The sequence below is a fragment of the Dryas octopetala genome, chromosome 2 (assembly GCF_963921425.1).
Source record: "Dryas octopetala chromosome 2, drDryOcto1.1, whole genome shotgun sequence".
NCBI lineage: Eukaryota > Viridiplantae > Streptophyta > Magnoliopsida > Rosales > Rosaceae > Dryas > Dryas octopetala.
Window position 1 is genome coordinate 3,260,120 of NC_141367.1, and position 16,036 is coordinate 3,276,155.

The 16,036-nt window shown below is 35.7% G+C and overlaps 1 protein-coding gene across 2 annotated transcripts; it reads left to right on the forward strand.

Moving 5' to 3' along the window:
• Nucleotides 1-311: 311 nt before the first annotated feature.
• On the forward strand, nucleotides 312-15,292 carry RAD50 (DNA repair-recombination protein (RAD50)). Of its 2 annotated transcripts, none has more exons than XM_086232073.1 (25): nucleotides 312-798; nucleotides 969-1,144; nucleotides 2,093-2,207; nucleotides 3,042-3,270; nucleotides 3,450-3,628; nucleotides 3,720-3,890; nucleotides 5,852-5,956; nucleotides 6,047-6,154; nucleotides 6,254-6,465; nucleotides 6,582-6,674; nucleotides 7,446-7,573; nucleotides 7,768-7,882; nucleotides 7,992-8,121; nucleotides 8,221-8,430; nucleotides 10,540-10,748; nucleotides 10,931-11,132; nucleotides 12,138-12,307; nucleotides 12,390-12,714; nucleotides 13,815-13,940; nucleotides 14,024-14,076; nucleotides 14,261-14,411; nucleotides 14,496-14,558; nucleotides 14,642-14,775; nucleotides 14,856-14,984; nucleotides 15,080-15,292. In XM_086232073.1, the coding sequence occupies exons 1-25, from the start codon at nucleotides 421-423 to the stop codon at nucleotides 15,117-15,119; spliced, it is 3,951 nt and encodes a 1,316-aa protein (XP_086088199.1). In that variant the 5' UTR covers nucleotides 312-420; the 3' UTR covers nucleotides 15,120-15,292. The 2 variants fall into 2 exon arrangements, with proteins under 2 accessions (XP_086088199.1, XP_086088200.1); XM_086232074.1 differs by having other exon boundaries at nucleotides 14,508-14,558.
• The last annotated feature ends 744 nt before the right edge of the window (nucleotides 15,293-16,036 follow it).

The following is a 16,036-nucleotide window of genomic DNA, read 5'->3' on the forward strand; positions in this document are numbered from 1 at the left end:
ATCTTTCTCACGACTCTTATTACCATAATGCATCATCATCAACTCCACACCCATCACAGCCTCTACCCTTCCCGCAACTAATTGTCCAAACTTGACAGACGAGAAGTGAAATTTAGGATAATGGTGGAAATGTCTCAAATTCTAATTCTCTCTCCCGAATAAATAAAATAAAAGTCCAAAGAAAGTCTAAAAAATCATTTTCTAGAAGGTGGGGCCCGGGGTAATGGTTTTGGGTTTAAACATGGCCCAGTCCATATTTAGCCCTGCCCAGTTTAGACTCGGCCTGTGTCTCACTCCCGCCCTTTCTACTCACATTCCTTCCGACTCCGTCACTCTGAGAACCCTTTTTGCTTCTTCTTCTCTGCATGCGTTTTCAGCGTCGACTCGGTATTCGACTCGGTGCTCGACCCGGAGAACAAGATGAGTACGGTGGATAAAATGCTGATAAAGGGAATCCGGAGCTTCGACCCGGAGAACAAGCACGTCATCACCTTCTTCAAGCCCTTAACCCTAATCGTCGGCCCCAACGGCGCCGGAAAAACCACCATTATCGAGTGCTTGAAGCTCTCCTGCACAGGCGAGTTGCCTCCGAACGCGAGGTCCGGCCACAGCTTCATCCACGACCCCAAGGTCGCCGGAGAAACCGAGACCAAGGGTCAGATTAAGCTCCGGTTCAAAACCGCAGCTGGGAAGGACGTGGTGTGCATTAGGTCGTTTCAGCTCACGCAAAAAGCCTCCAAAATGGAGTACAAAGCCATCGAGAGCGTCCTTCAAACTATCAACCCTCACAATGGAGAGGTCCGTACAGCTGCTTTTCGATCAAAATTTCAATTTCGTTTATTGAAGCAATAGGGTTTTGATAATTTTCTGTTTTTGTTTGTTTGTTGGGTTTTATTTTCTATTTTTTAATTTTAATTTTTGCGAAATGGTGCTTCAGTATTCTTAATTTATTTGTTTGTGAGATGCAGAAGGTTTGTCTGAGCTATAGATGTGCTGACATGGATAGGGAAATCCCTGCCTTAATGGGTGTGTCAAAGGCTGTTCTGGAAAATGTTATATTTGTGCACCAAGATGAAGCCAATTGGCCTTTGCAAGATCCTTCCACGTTGAAGAAAAAATTTGATGATATCTTCTCTGCTACCCGGTATCCGAGTATCCCTTCTTTCAACATTTTTTCTTTCTTTTCCATTGTTGATAGGAAAATTTGTGTACGAATGTTTCATCCCATTTGTGTGTATTTAATGGTCTGTATGGAAAGGCCTTGTTCCCCTATTTTGAGTCGTTATTCAATTCAAGAAAATGGTTACATGTGAGAGTGAACCTTGCGACTTATAGTTCACATCTGTTCATGAGTGTTTTCATTAATGTATATTTATTTGGGTTCCCATATGCATGTGAATATATGGAGATTGAGAAGGTTTTGTGTGCTTGAAGATTTATACTTTAGAAATATTGGATAATGAAGTTCAGTAGGCATGTTCTTTCTGTTATTCTTAGAGCTAATGGTTGCTTATAGCAAGTTTCTATTTTGCCAACCAGGCCAGTAAAGACTTTTAGGAAATTTCTAGACCAACCTTTTTTCTTTAGTAATTCCGCATGAAAATGATAGGTAGACTTTGAATTAATGAAAGTGTAAGCTCTATAAGGGAAATCTGGGAGTTCCTTTGTCCTTTTGTTCTTCTCTTCCTGCAAATTAGTTTTTGTTCAACCTGCTCTATTGTTTTTAATGAATTCACAACCAGTATATGTTTCTATAATAAGAATTCTAAAATCCTGCTTCCTAACATTAGTCAGTATACTCTTCCACTCTCTAAAACTTAACCTAAACAGCTCAGTTCTTATACTTATTTCGGCTCTTAATATCAGCAGCTTATTGCTCACAATTTTCCTCTTTGATTGTCCTATTTCATCTTGAAATTGTGTCCCCTTCCATTCATAAGTGTTGTAGATTTATTTGGGTTCCCATATGCATGCTTAATATTTCTTGACACTACTGGTTTTAGTCTGTTTGTGCTTACTGTATTTGATTTAGTTTTACCCTTGGATGATGATTGTTCAAACTTATTAATTATGGGTATCCTCTACTAATCAGATATACCAAGGCATTGGAGGTAATTAAAAAACTTCACAAGGATCAAGCTCAAGAGATAAAGACCTACAAGCTAAAATTGGAGAATCTTCAAACCTTGAAGGATGCTGCATATAAGGTTCTTGTTTCCCGTTTTTTATTGTGATAATGCTGATATGTTAACCATGAGTCTGCAGTTTATTATTATTATTTTTTCATGTACAAATCCTGATTCAATTAATCTAAAAGCACTAAAACCAAGTAAAGTAAATAGTAGCAACTAGGATTCATGGGGAGATACTTCTAGCCTTGCATTAGCCTTCTAAGTCTTCATGAAAGCCATATCTCTCTGAATAATGTTACCATTAAGATTCAGGTTGGCCGTATCCTCTGGACTGCATTTTATTTTATTTTATTTTTTATTTGTGAAATTCCTTCGTATTCAAAATATGTTATGTAGGATTCTTTATGTACCATGTGGGATTTTCAAGCTCCTGAAAGCTTACATGTTTGAGTTCCAGTTTCTTTACTTAGCACCTGCACAGGAGCCTAATCTGTTCACCTGTCATTTTCATACATGCTTTATCTATGTGTCATGGAAATGTATATGGATGTAATCGACACAATCGATGTCCATTTGGCTAAACACCTGTCTCTTATTTGTCTTTTTAAATACAAGTCTTACATCCTAGCTCTGTGTGACCATCCTGCTGTAGTCTTATTTGTCAGTTGCATTGTGCAGCAGTTTCTTCTTCTTCTTCCTTCTCTATTACTCTGTTTAAAAGGCTGGTATATGTGAATGTGACAGAAGTGCCACATTGATGCTGTAGTTTCTCTCTTTGATTTAGTTGTAAGAAATCTTAGTTACTCTTTCAACTGGGCGGGAAACTACAACAAATTTCTTCATTTAATATCTGATATATGTAAACTTTAAAGGGATTAGTTTTGTTGATATGAGGTTTTATTCTAATAGCTACGTGAGAGCATTGCTCAAGATCAAGAAAAAACAGAATCTTTGAAAAGTCAGATGCAGGAATTGGAGGGAAGCATCCAAGATTTGGATACAAAAATTCGTTATACTGAAGCAACACTGAAGGATTTGCGGAAGCTGAAGGACCATATATCAACAAAGGATGCTGAAAGAAGCACTCTGTTGAAGGAGAAGGAGAGACAGTATGCAGCTCTTGCAGAGGAGAATGAAGGTCTCTAGCTGCCTAGCAGTAGTAGGATACTCATGTCACATTCATTTCATTTAGATCTCTGGTTGATTCATACTTGTTTTCATTTTCTCTGTACTCCTTTTTCATGTTTTATTTATATGGAGGACTTTGTTGATAGGGATTTTGACCTTGTTCTTTTTTGGTCTGTTTGCATTGGTCAGACACTGATGAAGAACTGAAGGAATGGAAAACCAAGTTTGAAGAAAGGATTTCACTTTTGGAACTTAAAGTTAGCAAGTTGGACAGGGAAATGAATGACACAGAGATCAAAAGTACTTTCCTTACGAAGACAATAAATGAATCTATGTGGGAGATTAGCAAACTTGGAAACGAAGTTGAAGTAAATGAATTACATACTTTTTGAAGTTCTAAAACCTTATCCAATTTGCATGGGAAATGGTTCTAGCTAAGTCTATAACTTTTCACTTCAGGCTCATTTGTCCTTGAAGAATGAGAGAGATTCTACCATTCAAAAGATTTTTGCACGGCACAATTTAGGTTCTGTTCCAAATCCCCCATTCAACCATGAAGTTGCTTTGAACCTCACAAATATAATAGAATCAAGGTTGTACGATCTAGACAAGAATTTGCAAGATAGCAAGGTGACTTCTTCCTCTCTCGTTTTATTTTTTATTTTTTATTCCCCTGTCATCTTTTTAATGTTAATGGATGAATGTATTTTTTGATTCTGTCCTCATATATACATATTTACTTGTTTGAAACTTGGAATCATTATTCTTAGCAGAAATATGTTTCAATATTTTTTAAGGATCTTCAACCTTACTACGTAGTATCTAGATCCTCTAGTTAAGGTTTATACCAACAAATGTTTGGTCTTTGATGGAGGGAAGCTAGCCTATGGCTCTTGGTAGGTGTGGCCTCCTCAAGCTTGTATCCTCCAAGCATGCCTTTACACTAACCACTCCAACGAGTCAAACAGCATTTCCATGCTTGTATGGATCCACCAAAGGCTTGAATTTCGTCATTATAATCACCACAGGCAGCTGGACATGCAAGGATCAAGTGTTGGGCTTGTGAAGTTCTCTGAAGTGAGCTTCCCTCCTATGTTTTTCAAGAAAGCTTCCAAGTTGTGATGGTGGGATCACAAAGGAATTGTGAAGCATCTAATGATTTCCTCACCAGAGAATTCGTGTGGAACTATGGTGCAGATGCAAGATGAGTGAAACAACCAAGAGAACCCTTCATAGGGTTTTGCTGCACATGTGAAAAGGAGAGGATTTTTGTGGCTAGGATTGAGGAATGTTCTCACCCCAGCTGTGCTCAATCATATACATGGGGAAAGACTTCCAGAGTTCTTCCAACATGGGATGTGACAGGGAGTTTCCATTTTGGAGACTCCTTTGCATGCTAAGACAGCCTGCCCCTAAAATCTAGGCACATCCAAGATTTTGTGGTCCCTGTGCCTAGATTTTAGGCCAGGGTCTAGGTTTCCTGCAAAGATCCTGCAGTAATAATCTAGGCACAAGATTTGAAAAGTCTTCTTCTGTTCATGACTGAACACTAGGTGATAATATGATGCTTACTCTAGGCGCCAAGTTACATGGTGGGTTCCTCCTTTACCAAGAAAGAATGACTGTCAAACATCATTCAAAAGACCCCTAGGATGAATGACCAACCATCTATTACCATGAACTCCTATTTGACCCCAAAGCCATTTTTTGGCCATAGGGCCATAACCAACCAACTCACCAAACTAACAACCATGACTGGCCAAATGTCTACTCCAAACCATAAGGTTATGCATCCTTTCAAACCAACCAAGGCTACATGTAGCCAAACCATATATCCTATAAACTAGAAAAAACTACAGCAATAGCCATATGACAAAATATGGCTCAATGCCCCCATTGTTCATGAACTTTCAGACCAACTAGCTAAGTTTATGAAAAATGTAATATTATCACATGGAACAAAAAAACTTTAACCAAGCATCCTTGTGATTATAATTTCAAAAACCCTTATATCAGTTAAACATGTTGATGTGGCTATGATAGATCTCATATATAAATTATCATTGAATTTGACTACTTACCTTTGTATTCCTTCGTCTTGAAGTTAATTTCTAAAATCTCATTAAGGGTGTTTTAGTTGATATTTGATAAGGGCATTTGTGTTTTTATGTATAATACACATACACACCCTACTAATTAAGGAAATTTCTATTTTTCTCTGACCCTCACAAGTCACACTTTTTCACTGGAAAACTTTAGCTACCCAGCAAAAAAGTAAAAAATCCTATTCTCTTTTTCACTTACTTTAAAATTTAATAAACTAGTGTTTTGTAGAATAAACCTTTTTGTCAGACACAATGTGATGTGCATGTGCACATGATCTTATGTCTGTGTGTGTGAGTGTCTATGATGTATGTATGCATGTGTTGCTTGGTATGCTGTCCTCAAATTGGTTTTTTATGTACCAAAATAATTATTAGTTCACCTCGAAGTGAAGTTTCCACGCAAATTTAATGTACTGGGTCCTTTTTTTTTTTTTTTCTTTGGTAAACCGTAATTAGAAGCACTGACGGAAAAGGATGTTATTTCAGAAATCAAATGAAGCTGAACTTAAGACAGCATGGGACCGCTACATGGATGCAAATGACCGTTGGAAGGATAATGAGGCTCAGAAACAAGCTAAATCAGAAATAAAGGTTTGCATTTAAGAATGGACACTAGATAGCCTCCCCAAATTTGAATTTTCTCATGTTTTGTGTAGTCTTTCCTAATTGCGGTCCGTGCAGAATGGCCTTTTGAAACGCATTGAGGAAAAGGAAAATGAGCGTGATTATTTTGAACTTGAAGTTTCAAATTTTGATCTTTCTCACATTGATGAGAGAGAAAAAAACATGGTGAGGATGACCCTACTTAGCGGTCTTGATTGGATTCACAATCTTTGGTTTAAGTAACAGTATTAAGGTACATGCAAATACTATTCTTTGTTATTGTAGCGAATTGAGGTTGAGAGAAAGTCAAACCAGCTTGCTGGAAGAGAATTTGAATCGACCATACGTCTAAAGCAGAATGAGCTGTATAGCATTGAGCAAATGATCAAGGCTGTTAAGAGAGAGAGAGACATCATGGTTGCTGACTTGGATGAAAGAGGACAACTGTCTTGGAAGAAGTCAGAACTGGAGAAGCACAAAAAGAAACACAGGAAAATGTAGATCTATTCTTCCTCTCTCTCTCTCTCTCTCTCTCTCCCCCACCCCCTTCTTGTATTATTCAGCATGTATTGATGGTTTAAAGATGATGACGTTTATTTATTTTACTTTTCAGAATTGATGAATACAGGGAAAGAATTAAAGGAGTGCTAAAAGGGAGGCTTCCTCCTGACAAGGATTTGAAAAAGGAAATCACTCAAGTCTTGAGGTTGTCCTAACTTATTCTTTCATTTATTTTTAATCACATCTTTAAAAAGTCTGCTGTTGCTGTGACCCCAGATGTGAAATCATAAGAATAAGTGTACTTATGTTCAACATGCACTTGGATGTTAAGTCACAATTTTGCCTCTTTTGTTTCTGGTGTCATTGGATATCAGCATGCTGTGTAAAGGAACTTTCATTCCCTATTGGTGTTTTTGTTTTTATTATCCGTGAATGGTTTGATGAGAAAATATATTCTTTATTTCTTTATTTTCATATCAAGCCATACAGCTTTTATAACTAGTAGTCTATTAGATAGTGCCACCAACACTGGGTAATGGCCTTTTCTGTGAACACATGGGGTATACTTTAGAGGAGGATACAAATGTCTGAAACAGTGTTAAAAGTAATGGGAATTTTGCCACATAAATGTTAGTATTATATGTGGAGAACAATTTATTAGGTTCTACTACTGTACTACAAACATGCAAATTGATGACGGAAGCCTGAAACTTTATTATCTCATGATATATTGACAAGAAATGTAGTGATACCACTAGGCATTGTTTTTTCATCATTTCAGATTCATATTTGCATCTGTAGTTTCTGCCAATTTTTGTTCCTTGCAAATCCAAGACCAAGCAACTGATTCTCGACTCTCAGATTTTAAGACTTGGTTCATATATAAACTTAAAATGTTGGCTTGTTTAAGTGGTTTCAAGACTGTTGTTTGAGGCTTTCATTGTTAGAAATCTGTTTCATTATGTTCTCATTGCAGGGCTGCTACCATGGAGTTTGATGACTTGAGCACCAAATCTCGTGAAGTGGAGAAGGAGGTGAATATGTTCCAGATGAAAATGCAAGAAGTTAACAATAACCTCTCCAAACATCGTAAAGATATGGAGTGTGAGTATTTTATTTTTTTGAGAACATAAAACATTATATGATGATATTTTAATTTGTCCTTAATTTCAGGATACAGTCATATATCCTTTATCCAACCATAGCATAAACTTTGCATCATTGATTACACACACACACATTATTTCCTTTTATCAATGTCACTTTACAATTTTTTATTTTTTTATTTTTTAACATAGCAAGGAAGAGATATATTGAATCTCAACTTCAGGCCTTCGATCAGCAATCTTATACTGTTGATTCCTATACCAAATTCTTGGATTCAGCTAAGGAGAAAAGAGATGTCCAGAAAAGGTTCATTTTTTATTTCTACATAATAGGCTATATTAAACATGAACATCTGTATCAAACATGTTCATCATATTTTTGATTGTTGACACTATATTTGGTGTCTTGTCTGTAGCAAATACAACTTTGCAGATGGTATGCGACAAATGTTTGATCCTTTTGAAAGAGTTGCCCGGGCCCATCATATATGCCCTTGCTGTGAACGCCCTTTCTCTCCAGAAGAGGAAGACGAGTTTGTTAAAAAGGTTGGCATATATCATTATTCATATTTCTAAGCAGGTTATGGATTGGATTTTTTGAATTTCTTATCTATTTGGCTGAATTGGCTAATAATTAATTTACAGCAAAAAGTGAAGGCTGCAAGTTCCTCTGAGCAAATAAAAGTGTTGGCAGCAGAGTCCTTCAGCTCTGACTCTTTATTTCAGCAAGTGGACAAGCTTCGTATGGTTTATGAAGAATATGTTAAAATTGGCAAGGAAATAATCCCTAATGCAGAGAAAGAACTGTATGAGCTTACTGAAGAGATGGAACAAAGGTCTCAGGCCCTTGATGATGTAAATATCAATTCTGGTACACCTTGCTTTTAAATATCACAGTTGAACCCATTTATTCTGTGGCCAACTCTCTAGAAGCGTCGCCTTGACCCTAAAAAACGGAAGATCATTATATGAAAACACTGCTTTTACCGCTCTGCATATACCTCTTCTATATGTAGTCATTCAGATTGCATTGTATGAAAAGAAATCAAGTGGCTAGTGTATGTGTCTTGCTAATGGTGTCACACATTAATTTGTAAGTCATGCTGCTCAACATGTTGGATGTGCAACAATGCTTCATAGAAGTGGGGCTGAAAGTTTGGACCATGTGCTTCATGTCCAATTGCATTGTCGTTGTGGTTGAGGGTGGTTTGAGTTGCTTCTTCACGTCCTGTGCTGCTTTGTTGCCCGAGAGGTATCAGTTTTTTTTTGAAGGAATAGGGGTGTGGTGCTGGGGAGGTGTGCTGTGATGGCTGTTTTTTTAGGGTCGTTTGAGTGGAAAGAAATAGAAGGATATTTAATGATGTTAGGGTGGGAGTCTGATAATTTTGTGGTAGAGTCTGGTTTGGAATGCTGTAGTGTCTTAGAGTCTTGTTATTGTTGTTTCTTCTATTTTGATGTATTTTCTTTGCTGGGTTTTATAACATCTTAGAGTTTGTTAGCCTGGATTTGTAGGCCAGTGAACATCTTGTCCTCGCTAATGTACTCCTTTATTTTCCTTAAAAAAAAAATTCTGCATATAATTGATTCTGTAGGAACTCTTATAAGAATTCATCAATTGTTTACTCCATATGTTTTCTTTTCTGAAAGCATTTTCCTTCCGTGAAAACTGTAAGGAAGATAGTCGTATTTGTTTATAGGGAAAAGAACAATTTTGGTCCCTGTGTTTTACCCCAAAAACAAATTTGGTCATTGTGGTTTCAAAATTCCGCATTTGGTCCTTGTGTTTTATATTGTTTGCAATTTAAGGACATTTTATAACTAAGGTGAAATTTTTTCTCAAATTAAACTAATAAACTCATGAGTTTTACTCAAAAATGACAAAAAATCATGTATGTAACCTTCAATTTGATTTTTGAACAAAAGTTGAAATTCTGAGTTTGTTAAAATTGTTCTCATATTGCAAAAAACATAAAACACATGGACCAAATGTGGAGTTTTGAAACCTCAGGGACCAAATATGTTTTGAAGGTAAAACACATGGACTAAAAATGTTTTTTTCCCTTGTTTATATACATATGCTACTGCTGCATAAACTGTTGATGTCAACCATTTTCTGAAGTAAAATAAATATGGATTTTGTTGCATATAGGTGTAGTTGGAAGATTCTCTTGTGAATTTTATCCCAGTTTTAGGTCAGACCTTTCGGGATAAGCTTTGAAATATATTAGAGTGACTTTTGAGTTTGGACTGACATGAATTCATTGGATTTGGGGCCTTGCAAGCACCACTTTGAAACTCAAAGACCACTGCAAATCTACCTCCTTCATTTACACATTGAATCACCTCAAGAGCCTTGTAATCATCTCTAGAAGCCAACGACTTTTGCCTCATCAATGCTATGCTCAAGCCATTACATACAGTCAAAACTGGATCAAATGAAACCATGAATTTTGCTCATCCATTACTGCATAAGGGATCAAAACATTGGCCATCATGTATGAACTTTAAAGTCTTCAAATCTGTATGGACTCCATTCATAATGACATACTGTTTTGTCAGTCCCATGCTTTCACTTTTGATTGTGTTGGCTATTGAGCTGAAAATACTCAGATAAGATTCCAACTCTATTCAGGCCTTGTATTTACTTGGTCACCACTTCAATATCTTTGAAAGCAGTTTCAGAGTGACAATTAGATTACTGGCTAAAAAAGAAAAGGGTATATATGCCCAAAAGTGTTTAACTTTATTTATTCTATATGTTTTTATTTTTTGATTCTCATTAAGGTCATGGAAATTTGTCCATAGAAGAGGGGATGATGAGTTGAAGATAGGTTTTGTCACTTGGATGTAATAATAATTTGTTCACGAGGTTTTGCATGAATTCATAATTTTGAAAAATAGAAATATATATTTTCTTCTGTATGAAATCTTTTCAACAAAAAGCCTTTTGTTTTTCTTTTGTAGGTGTTAGCTGTTTCAGCTCAGGTGAAGGCTGATAAGGACTCAATTGAGGCCCTGGTGCAACCCATTGAAACTGCTGACAGACTATTTCAAGATATACAAACATGGCAGAAACAAGTTGATGATTTGGTGTATAAGCTTGATTATCAAGGGCTTGGTGCGAGATCGATGGAAGATATTCAGTCGGAACTGAATAGTCTGGATAGTAAAAAGTATAACTTCTAGTTATCTACTCGTCATTTGATAATTTGTTTTGTTGTCAGCATATTTGATAAAAAAATAATAAGCATATTCACTTAGAAAATCAGACTCATGTTGACCTGTGGAAATACTTAATTATAGACAATTTCTTTATTTTTTATTAATTTTGGTTATATCTTTTTTGTGGCAACAGGGATAATTTGCATAATGAACTGGAGAAGTTAAGGGATGAACAAAGGTACATGGAAATTGATTTATCAGGCATTCAATTACGGTGGCGCGATATAAGGGAAGAGAAAGTTAAAGCAGCTAATAAAATTTGTGATCTCAAAAGGACAGAAGAAGAGTTGGAGCGTTTGAATGAGGAAAAGAGTCAAGTTGATCTTGATTTAAAGGTTATTTCATTATCTTTGTATATAAATATGGAAAAGCTGGTGGGGTCAAGGATTTTACTGGCAAAATATCTAATAAATAAATACCACACTAACAGGCAAAGACACATTTTTGCAGAGAAACACTATTGGGACCTTAATTGATACATTTCTTCTGCATCAAAACTGTTGGTGATGGCTCTTTTCACTTTAAGTTTCTGAAATTTCAAATTCTTGAGCTGTTAACTATTGGATGGACAGATTTTTGAGGATAAATCAGTTTACTTTATGTAGTTAAAGGTATATGCTTTTAATCTTCTCTTTGACTTGTCCTATACTAGAAATGTAAGTGTTTGCTGTAGATATTTAGAGTTAAAAGATTTTCAGGCAAAAAAAAAGAGTTCATAGATAACAAAAAGTTTTCTTGCTCCTCTTTTTTATTATTACAATTGATCTACTTGATAAAATAAAGACATACATTTCAAGATTGAGCTATCACAGCTACATTAAGTATATGTTGCCATTGCCAAAGGTGTTAATGAAGCTTGTTTAAGTGATTTTGCTTTGCATTTGAGACTTTTTTTTAAAAAAATATATCTGCATTTGAGATGAACATCAGTGCTTCATATGTCTTATAAAATAGCCACGTCAATGAAGAGTTAATTTAATGGTACTCTTGAATCGTGATTGTTTCTGTGGTTACTTGAATGAGTCTGGAAAAGGTCAAATGCAGATGATAATTTAGATTGCTAGAAGTTGTGAAATACATTTTGACTCTTTGCTGATTGATCTAATTCCACACAGTCACTTGCTGGTCCACTAAATTCTTTGATAATGTAGATTGCATAGATACAAAGATGGGTTGAATAAGTAACATTTGTTGTGGGGATGAGACTTTACCATGTTTAATAACCAACAGTTCATAGCTCTTGTTTTTTTATATTTTATCAATTTTCTGTGTTTTCTTTCCTTATTTGAGGTTTGTGGTTTGTATATTGTAATCCATAATGCACATATTTGAACTTTCAGCATTTGTCAGAGGCTCTTGGCCCTTTATCAAGGGAGAAAGATAAATTACGTAGTGACTATGATGAAATAACAGTTAAACTTAACTGCAAATATGAGGAGCAAGCTAAACAAAAAAGAATTTACGAGCGCGAAGTTGAGGCAATCCGTGCAACTACTTCTAAAATTAAAGAGTAAGTTTTGTGCACCTGATTTTGGTATATAAGGTTCTTGTACGCAATTGATCTTTTTCACTAACTTTTACTTTCCTACCAGGCATAATGATTTAAAGAAAGGAGAGAGGTTGCAGGAACTGCAAGAAAAGCAACATCTATTAGAATCTCAACTTCAAAGTTGCGAAACTAGGAAGAAGGAAATTTTAGATGAATTAGAAAAAAGTAAAAACTTAATGCGGAACCAAGATCAATTAAGACGAAATATTGAGGACAATTTAAATTACAGGAAAATGAAAGCTGAAGTCGATGAACTTGCCCATGAGATTGCATCACTGGAAGACAGAATTCTGGAGATTGGTGGGATTAAGAAAATTGAAGATGAACTTCAAAAGCTCTCAAAGGACAGAGAGAGACTTCTTTCAGAGGTTCGATAGTTCTTCACATATCATTCTGTGGTTGCCTTGACACATAAAGCATGCCCAGTAAACTTTAGGTGATATTCATCTCAATTACAGGCGTACTTTCTAAAATTTCTTGTCAAAGAATGGAAGTATGGAACTGGATTTATCTTAATAAAAAAATGAATAGAAGTGAATTTATTTAACCAGTGTAGAAAGACAGAAATTTTGAAACTGCAGTATATTTGCATGGATATGGTATCTTTCTGCACATTGCACATTGTTCTTATTATAAAAACATATATTTTTCTTTATTAATAGTCTAATTTTCCATTGCCTTAAATTTCTTAACCTTCTGTTGCCCTTTTTGCGTTGCCTTTAATACTTATCTTTTGCCAAGCTACACTGGTGAGTATGTTGTCTTTACTGGAGCTGGTTTCCATTGAAATAACTGTCCTTGAGAAGTCTGAGAATCTTATTAGGAGGAAAGATTTAAAATTTACTGGGGTTCAATGTACAAGTGATGGTGAATAGTTGTTATGTTGGTCTGTTGCTGGGGAAATTAGCCAGTTCATATTCTCTTCAATTGGCTTTGGTTTTGTTGTGTCAAGTATTGTATTACAGATTTTTTCTTGTGAATTATGCATAAATTGGATCTTCTTTCCCTGAAGCAAAAGGATTTCATGTTAATTTGATTTAGATCGCATTTGAGTGGAGAAACAAGGTCATGCTTAACAGTTCAACATACTAGCAGGCCCAGAAAATAAAAATATAAAGTCTTCTAGAAAAAAATTAATAGCAGATTGGACTTGATTTATCCTTTGAATTTCTTTTACAAATAGTTAATAAATTTTGATCTCCACCATTATATTGCCTTCACTTATCCGGAAGTTTGACCATATAATGAGATTTTAGGTTGACCATTCTTGTCTTCCATTCAAATTATACCAGAGTAGTACGAAGTTCAATAGCTGGAAATGGATGGAACGTGGTTATTGTTGCATGTTCTGAAGAGGGTTTACAATTTTATATGTAGCATCTCTGGTAGAAACTCATCTTTGCTGGTTCTAGATTTTTCCTTGTATCGAAGTTACAATTTTTACTTACATGATTTTTCCTTATGGCAGTTAAACAGGTATCATGGAACATTGTCTGTTTACCAGAGCAACATTTCAAAGAATAAAATTGATCTCAAACAGCCACAATACAAGGACATTGACAAGCGGTACTATGATCAGCTAATCCAGCTAAAGGTATGGGATCTTTATAAACCTGTGAATGTTTCTCCTTATTACTCTTATCTTTCTATTATTAGACTGAATCTTTTGTGACACAGACAACTGAGATGGCAAACAAGGACCTGGACAGATACTACAATGCGCTTGACAAGTGAGTTTTTAGAATAAGATTTAATGATGACTTTTAACCATAGATCAACTTTCTTAATTTAATTATATTATTTACCCAAAAAAGAACTATCTTAATTTAATTGAGGATTAATTCTGGGTGCTAATGCACTTATAGTGTTATCAACTTATTGTGTTACCTCTGATATTTTTTCAACTTTTTTCAGGGCGCTAATGCGCTTCCACACAATGAAAATGGAGGAAATAAATAAAATTATAAGGGAGTTGTGGCAGCAAACATACAGAGGACAAGATATAGACTATATCAGTATACATTCAGATTCTGAAGGTGCTGGGACTCGTTCTTACAGCTACAGGGTATGAACTTTTTCCTTTTAAACTTCGTGCACATCATTTAGTTTCCTTAACCATTCTTACATTGTTGCCACTGCATAATGTCAGGTTCTCATGCAGACTGGTGATGCAGAACTAGAAATGAGAGGGAGGTGCAGTGCTGGTCAGAAGGTAATTAATCCTTGAATGCATTACTGGACACGCTACCATATTAGGAGAAATGGAAAGCTAACTGACTAGTTGTTTGGCGTCAGGTCCTTGCTTCCCTTATCATAAGGTTGGCTTTAGCTGAAACTTTTTGCCTCAACTGTGGAATACTAGCGCTAGATGAACCAACTACAAACTTGGATGGCCCAAATTCTGAGAGTCTTGCTGCTGCTATACTTAGGTATGAGAGCAAGACTACATTCTCATTCGAGACATTACTGGATTTCTATTGTATTTACCCATTTTTTCCTCTTTCTGCAGAATTATGGAGGACCGAAAGGGCCAGGAGAACTTTCAGTTGATAGTAATTACTCACGATGAGCGTTTTGCTCAATTAATCGGCCAACGCCAGCATGCAGAAAAATATTATCGGGTGGCAAAGGACGACCAGTATGGCCAATAACTTTATTTTACATCTTTGATTGTTTTTCCTTTTCATTGTTATATTGTTTGTCCCTCTAACTTATCTAGCTCCCTTTTTCCAGCCAGCATAGCATAATTGAAGCCCAGGAGATCTTTGATTGAAGCTCTCTAACGAGTATTGTTCTCAAGTTTCTTGTACTCAAATGAAGCAAGCACATTGGAAACTGTGACTGGGACATGCCCAAGCCCAACATTCAGTCTGTTGTTTGTAACCTTGTATAGTGGAAATATGTTGATATTCACTGGGTAAAAATTCTCTTTCCCCCTTTATTTAACTTGCAATGTTTCTTAGAACGTAGCTGCTATCAATGATGCTCTTTTTGGTCCAAGCATATGGTTCTTTTCCTTGTGGTCAACCCTAGGGAAATCTATTTGAGCTGAAGCGAAATTTCATGTGTGAATGATTATGGGGGTTATATGGTTCGATATAACATCGCCTACATAATATGCTTTGTTCACATCTGGGTTATCAAATTAATCATCAACCAATGGCAATAACCGCCTGAGTATGATATATATTTATCCATGAAAGATGGAAGTGAAGTTTGAACAAAGCTGTTAATATCTTTTAGTACAATACCCTCAGAAATTAAACACAGTTTGTATGCATTTCCAACTCTTGCCAGTGTCAACAAATAAAAAGAATCAATGGTTCTGTGCTTTTCAACATCATCACTAGGGATGGCAAAATTCCCCGCCCCTGAAAATCCCCGTGGGGACCCGCCCCGATTAAGCGGGTATGGTAATACCATCCCCATCCTCACCCCGCCCCGTATACCCGTTTAATAAAAATATTATATTACATAATTATATTTTAATTTATTTTCTTAATTTTTATTGCATATCTTTAAAATTTAATAGTGTTCTCTTTATGATTTAGTATTATTGTAATATAATATGATGAATTTTAATGTATTTCATCTATTATATTATATATTTATATTAATTTGATATGTTATTAATAAAAAAAATTATTTTTTTAAAAATAATAGGGGCCCCGAATACCCCCGATGGGGACC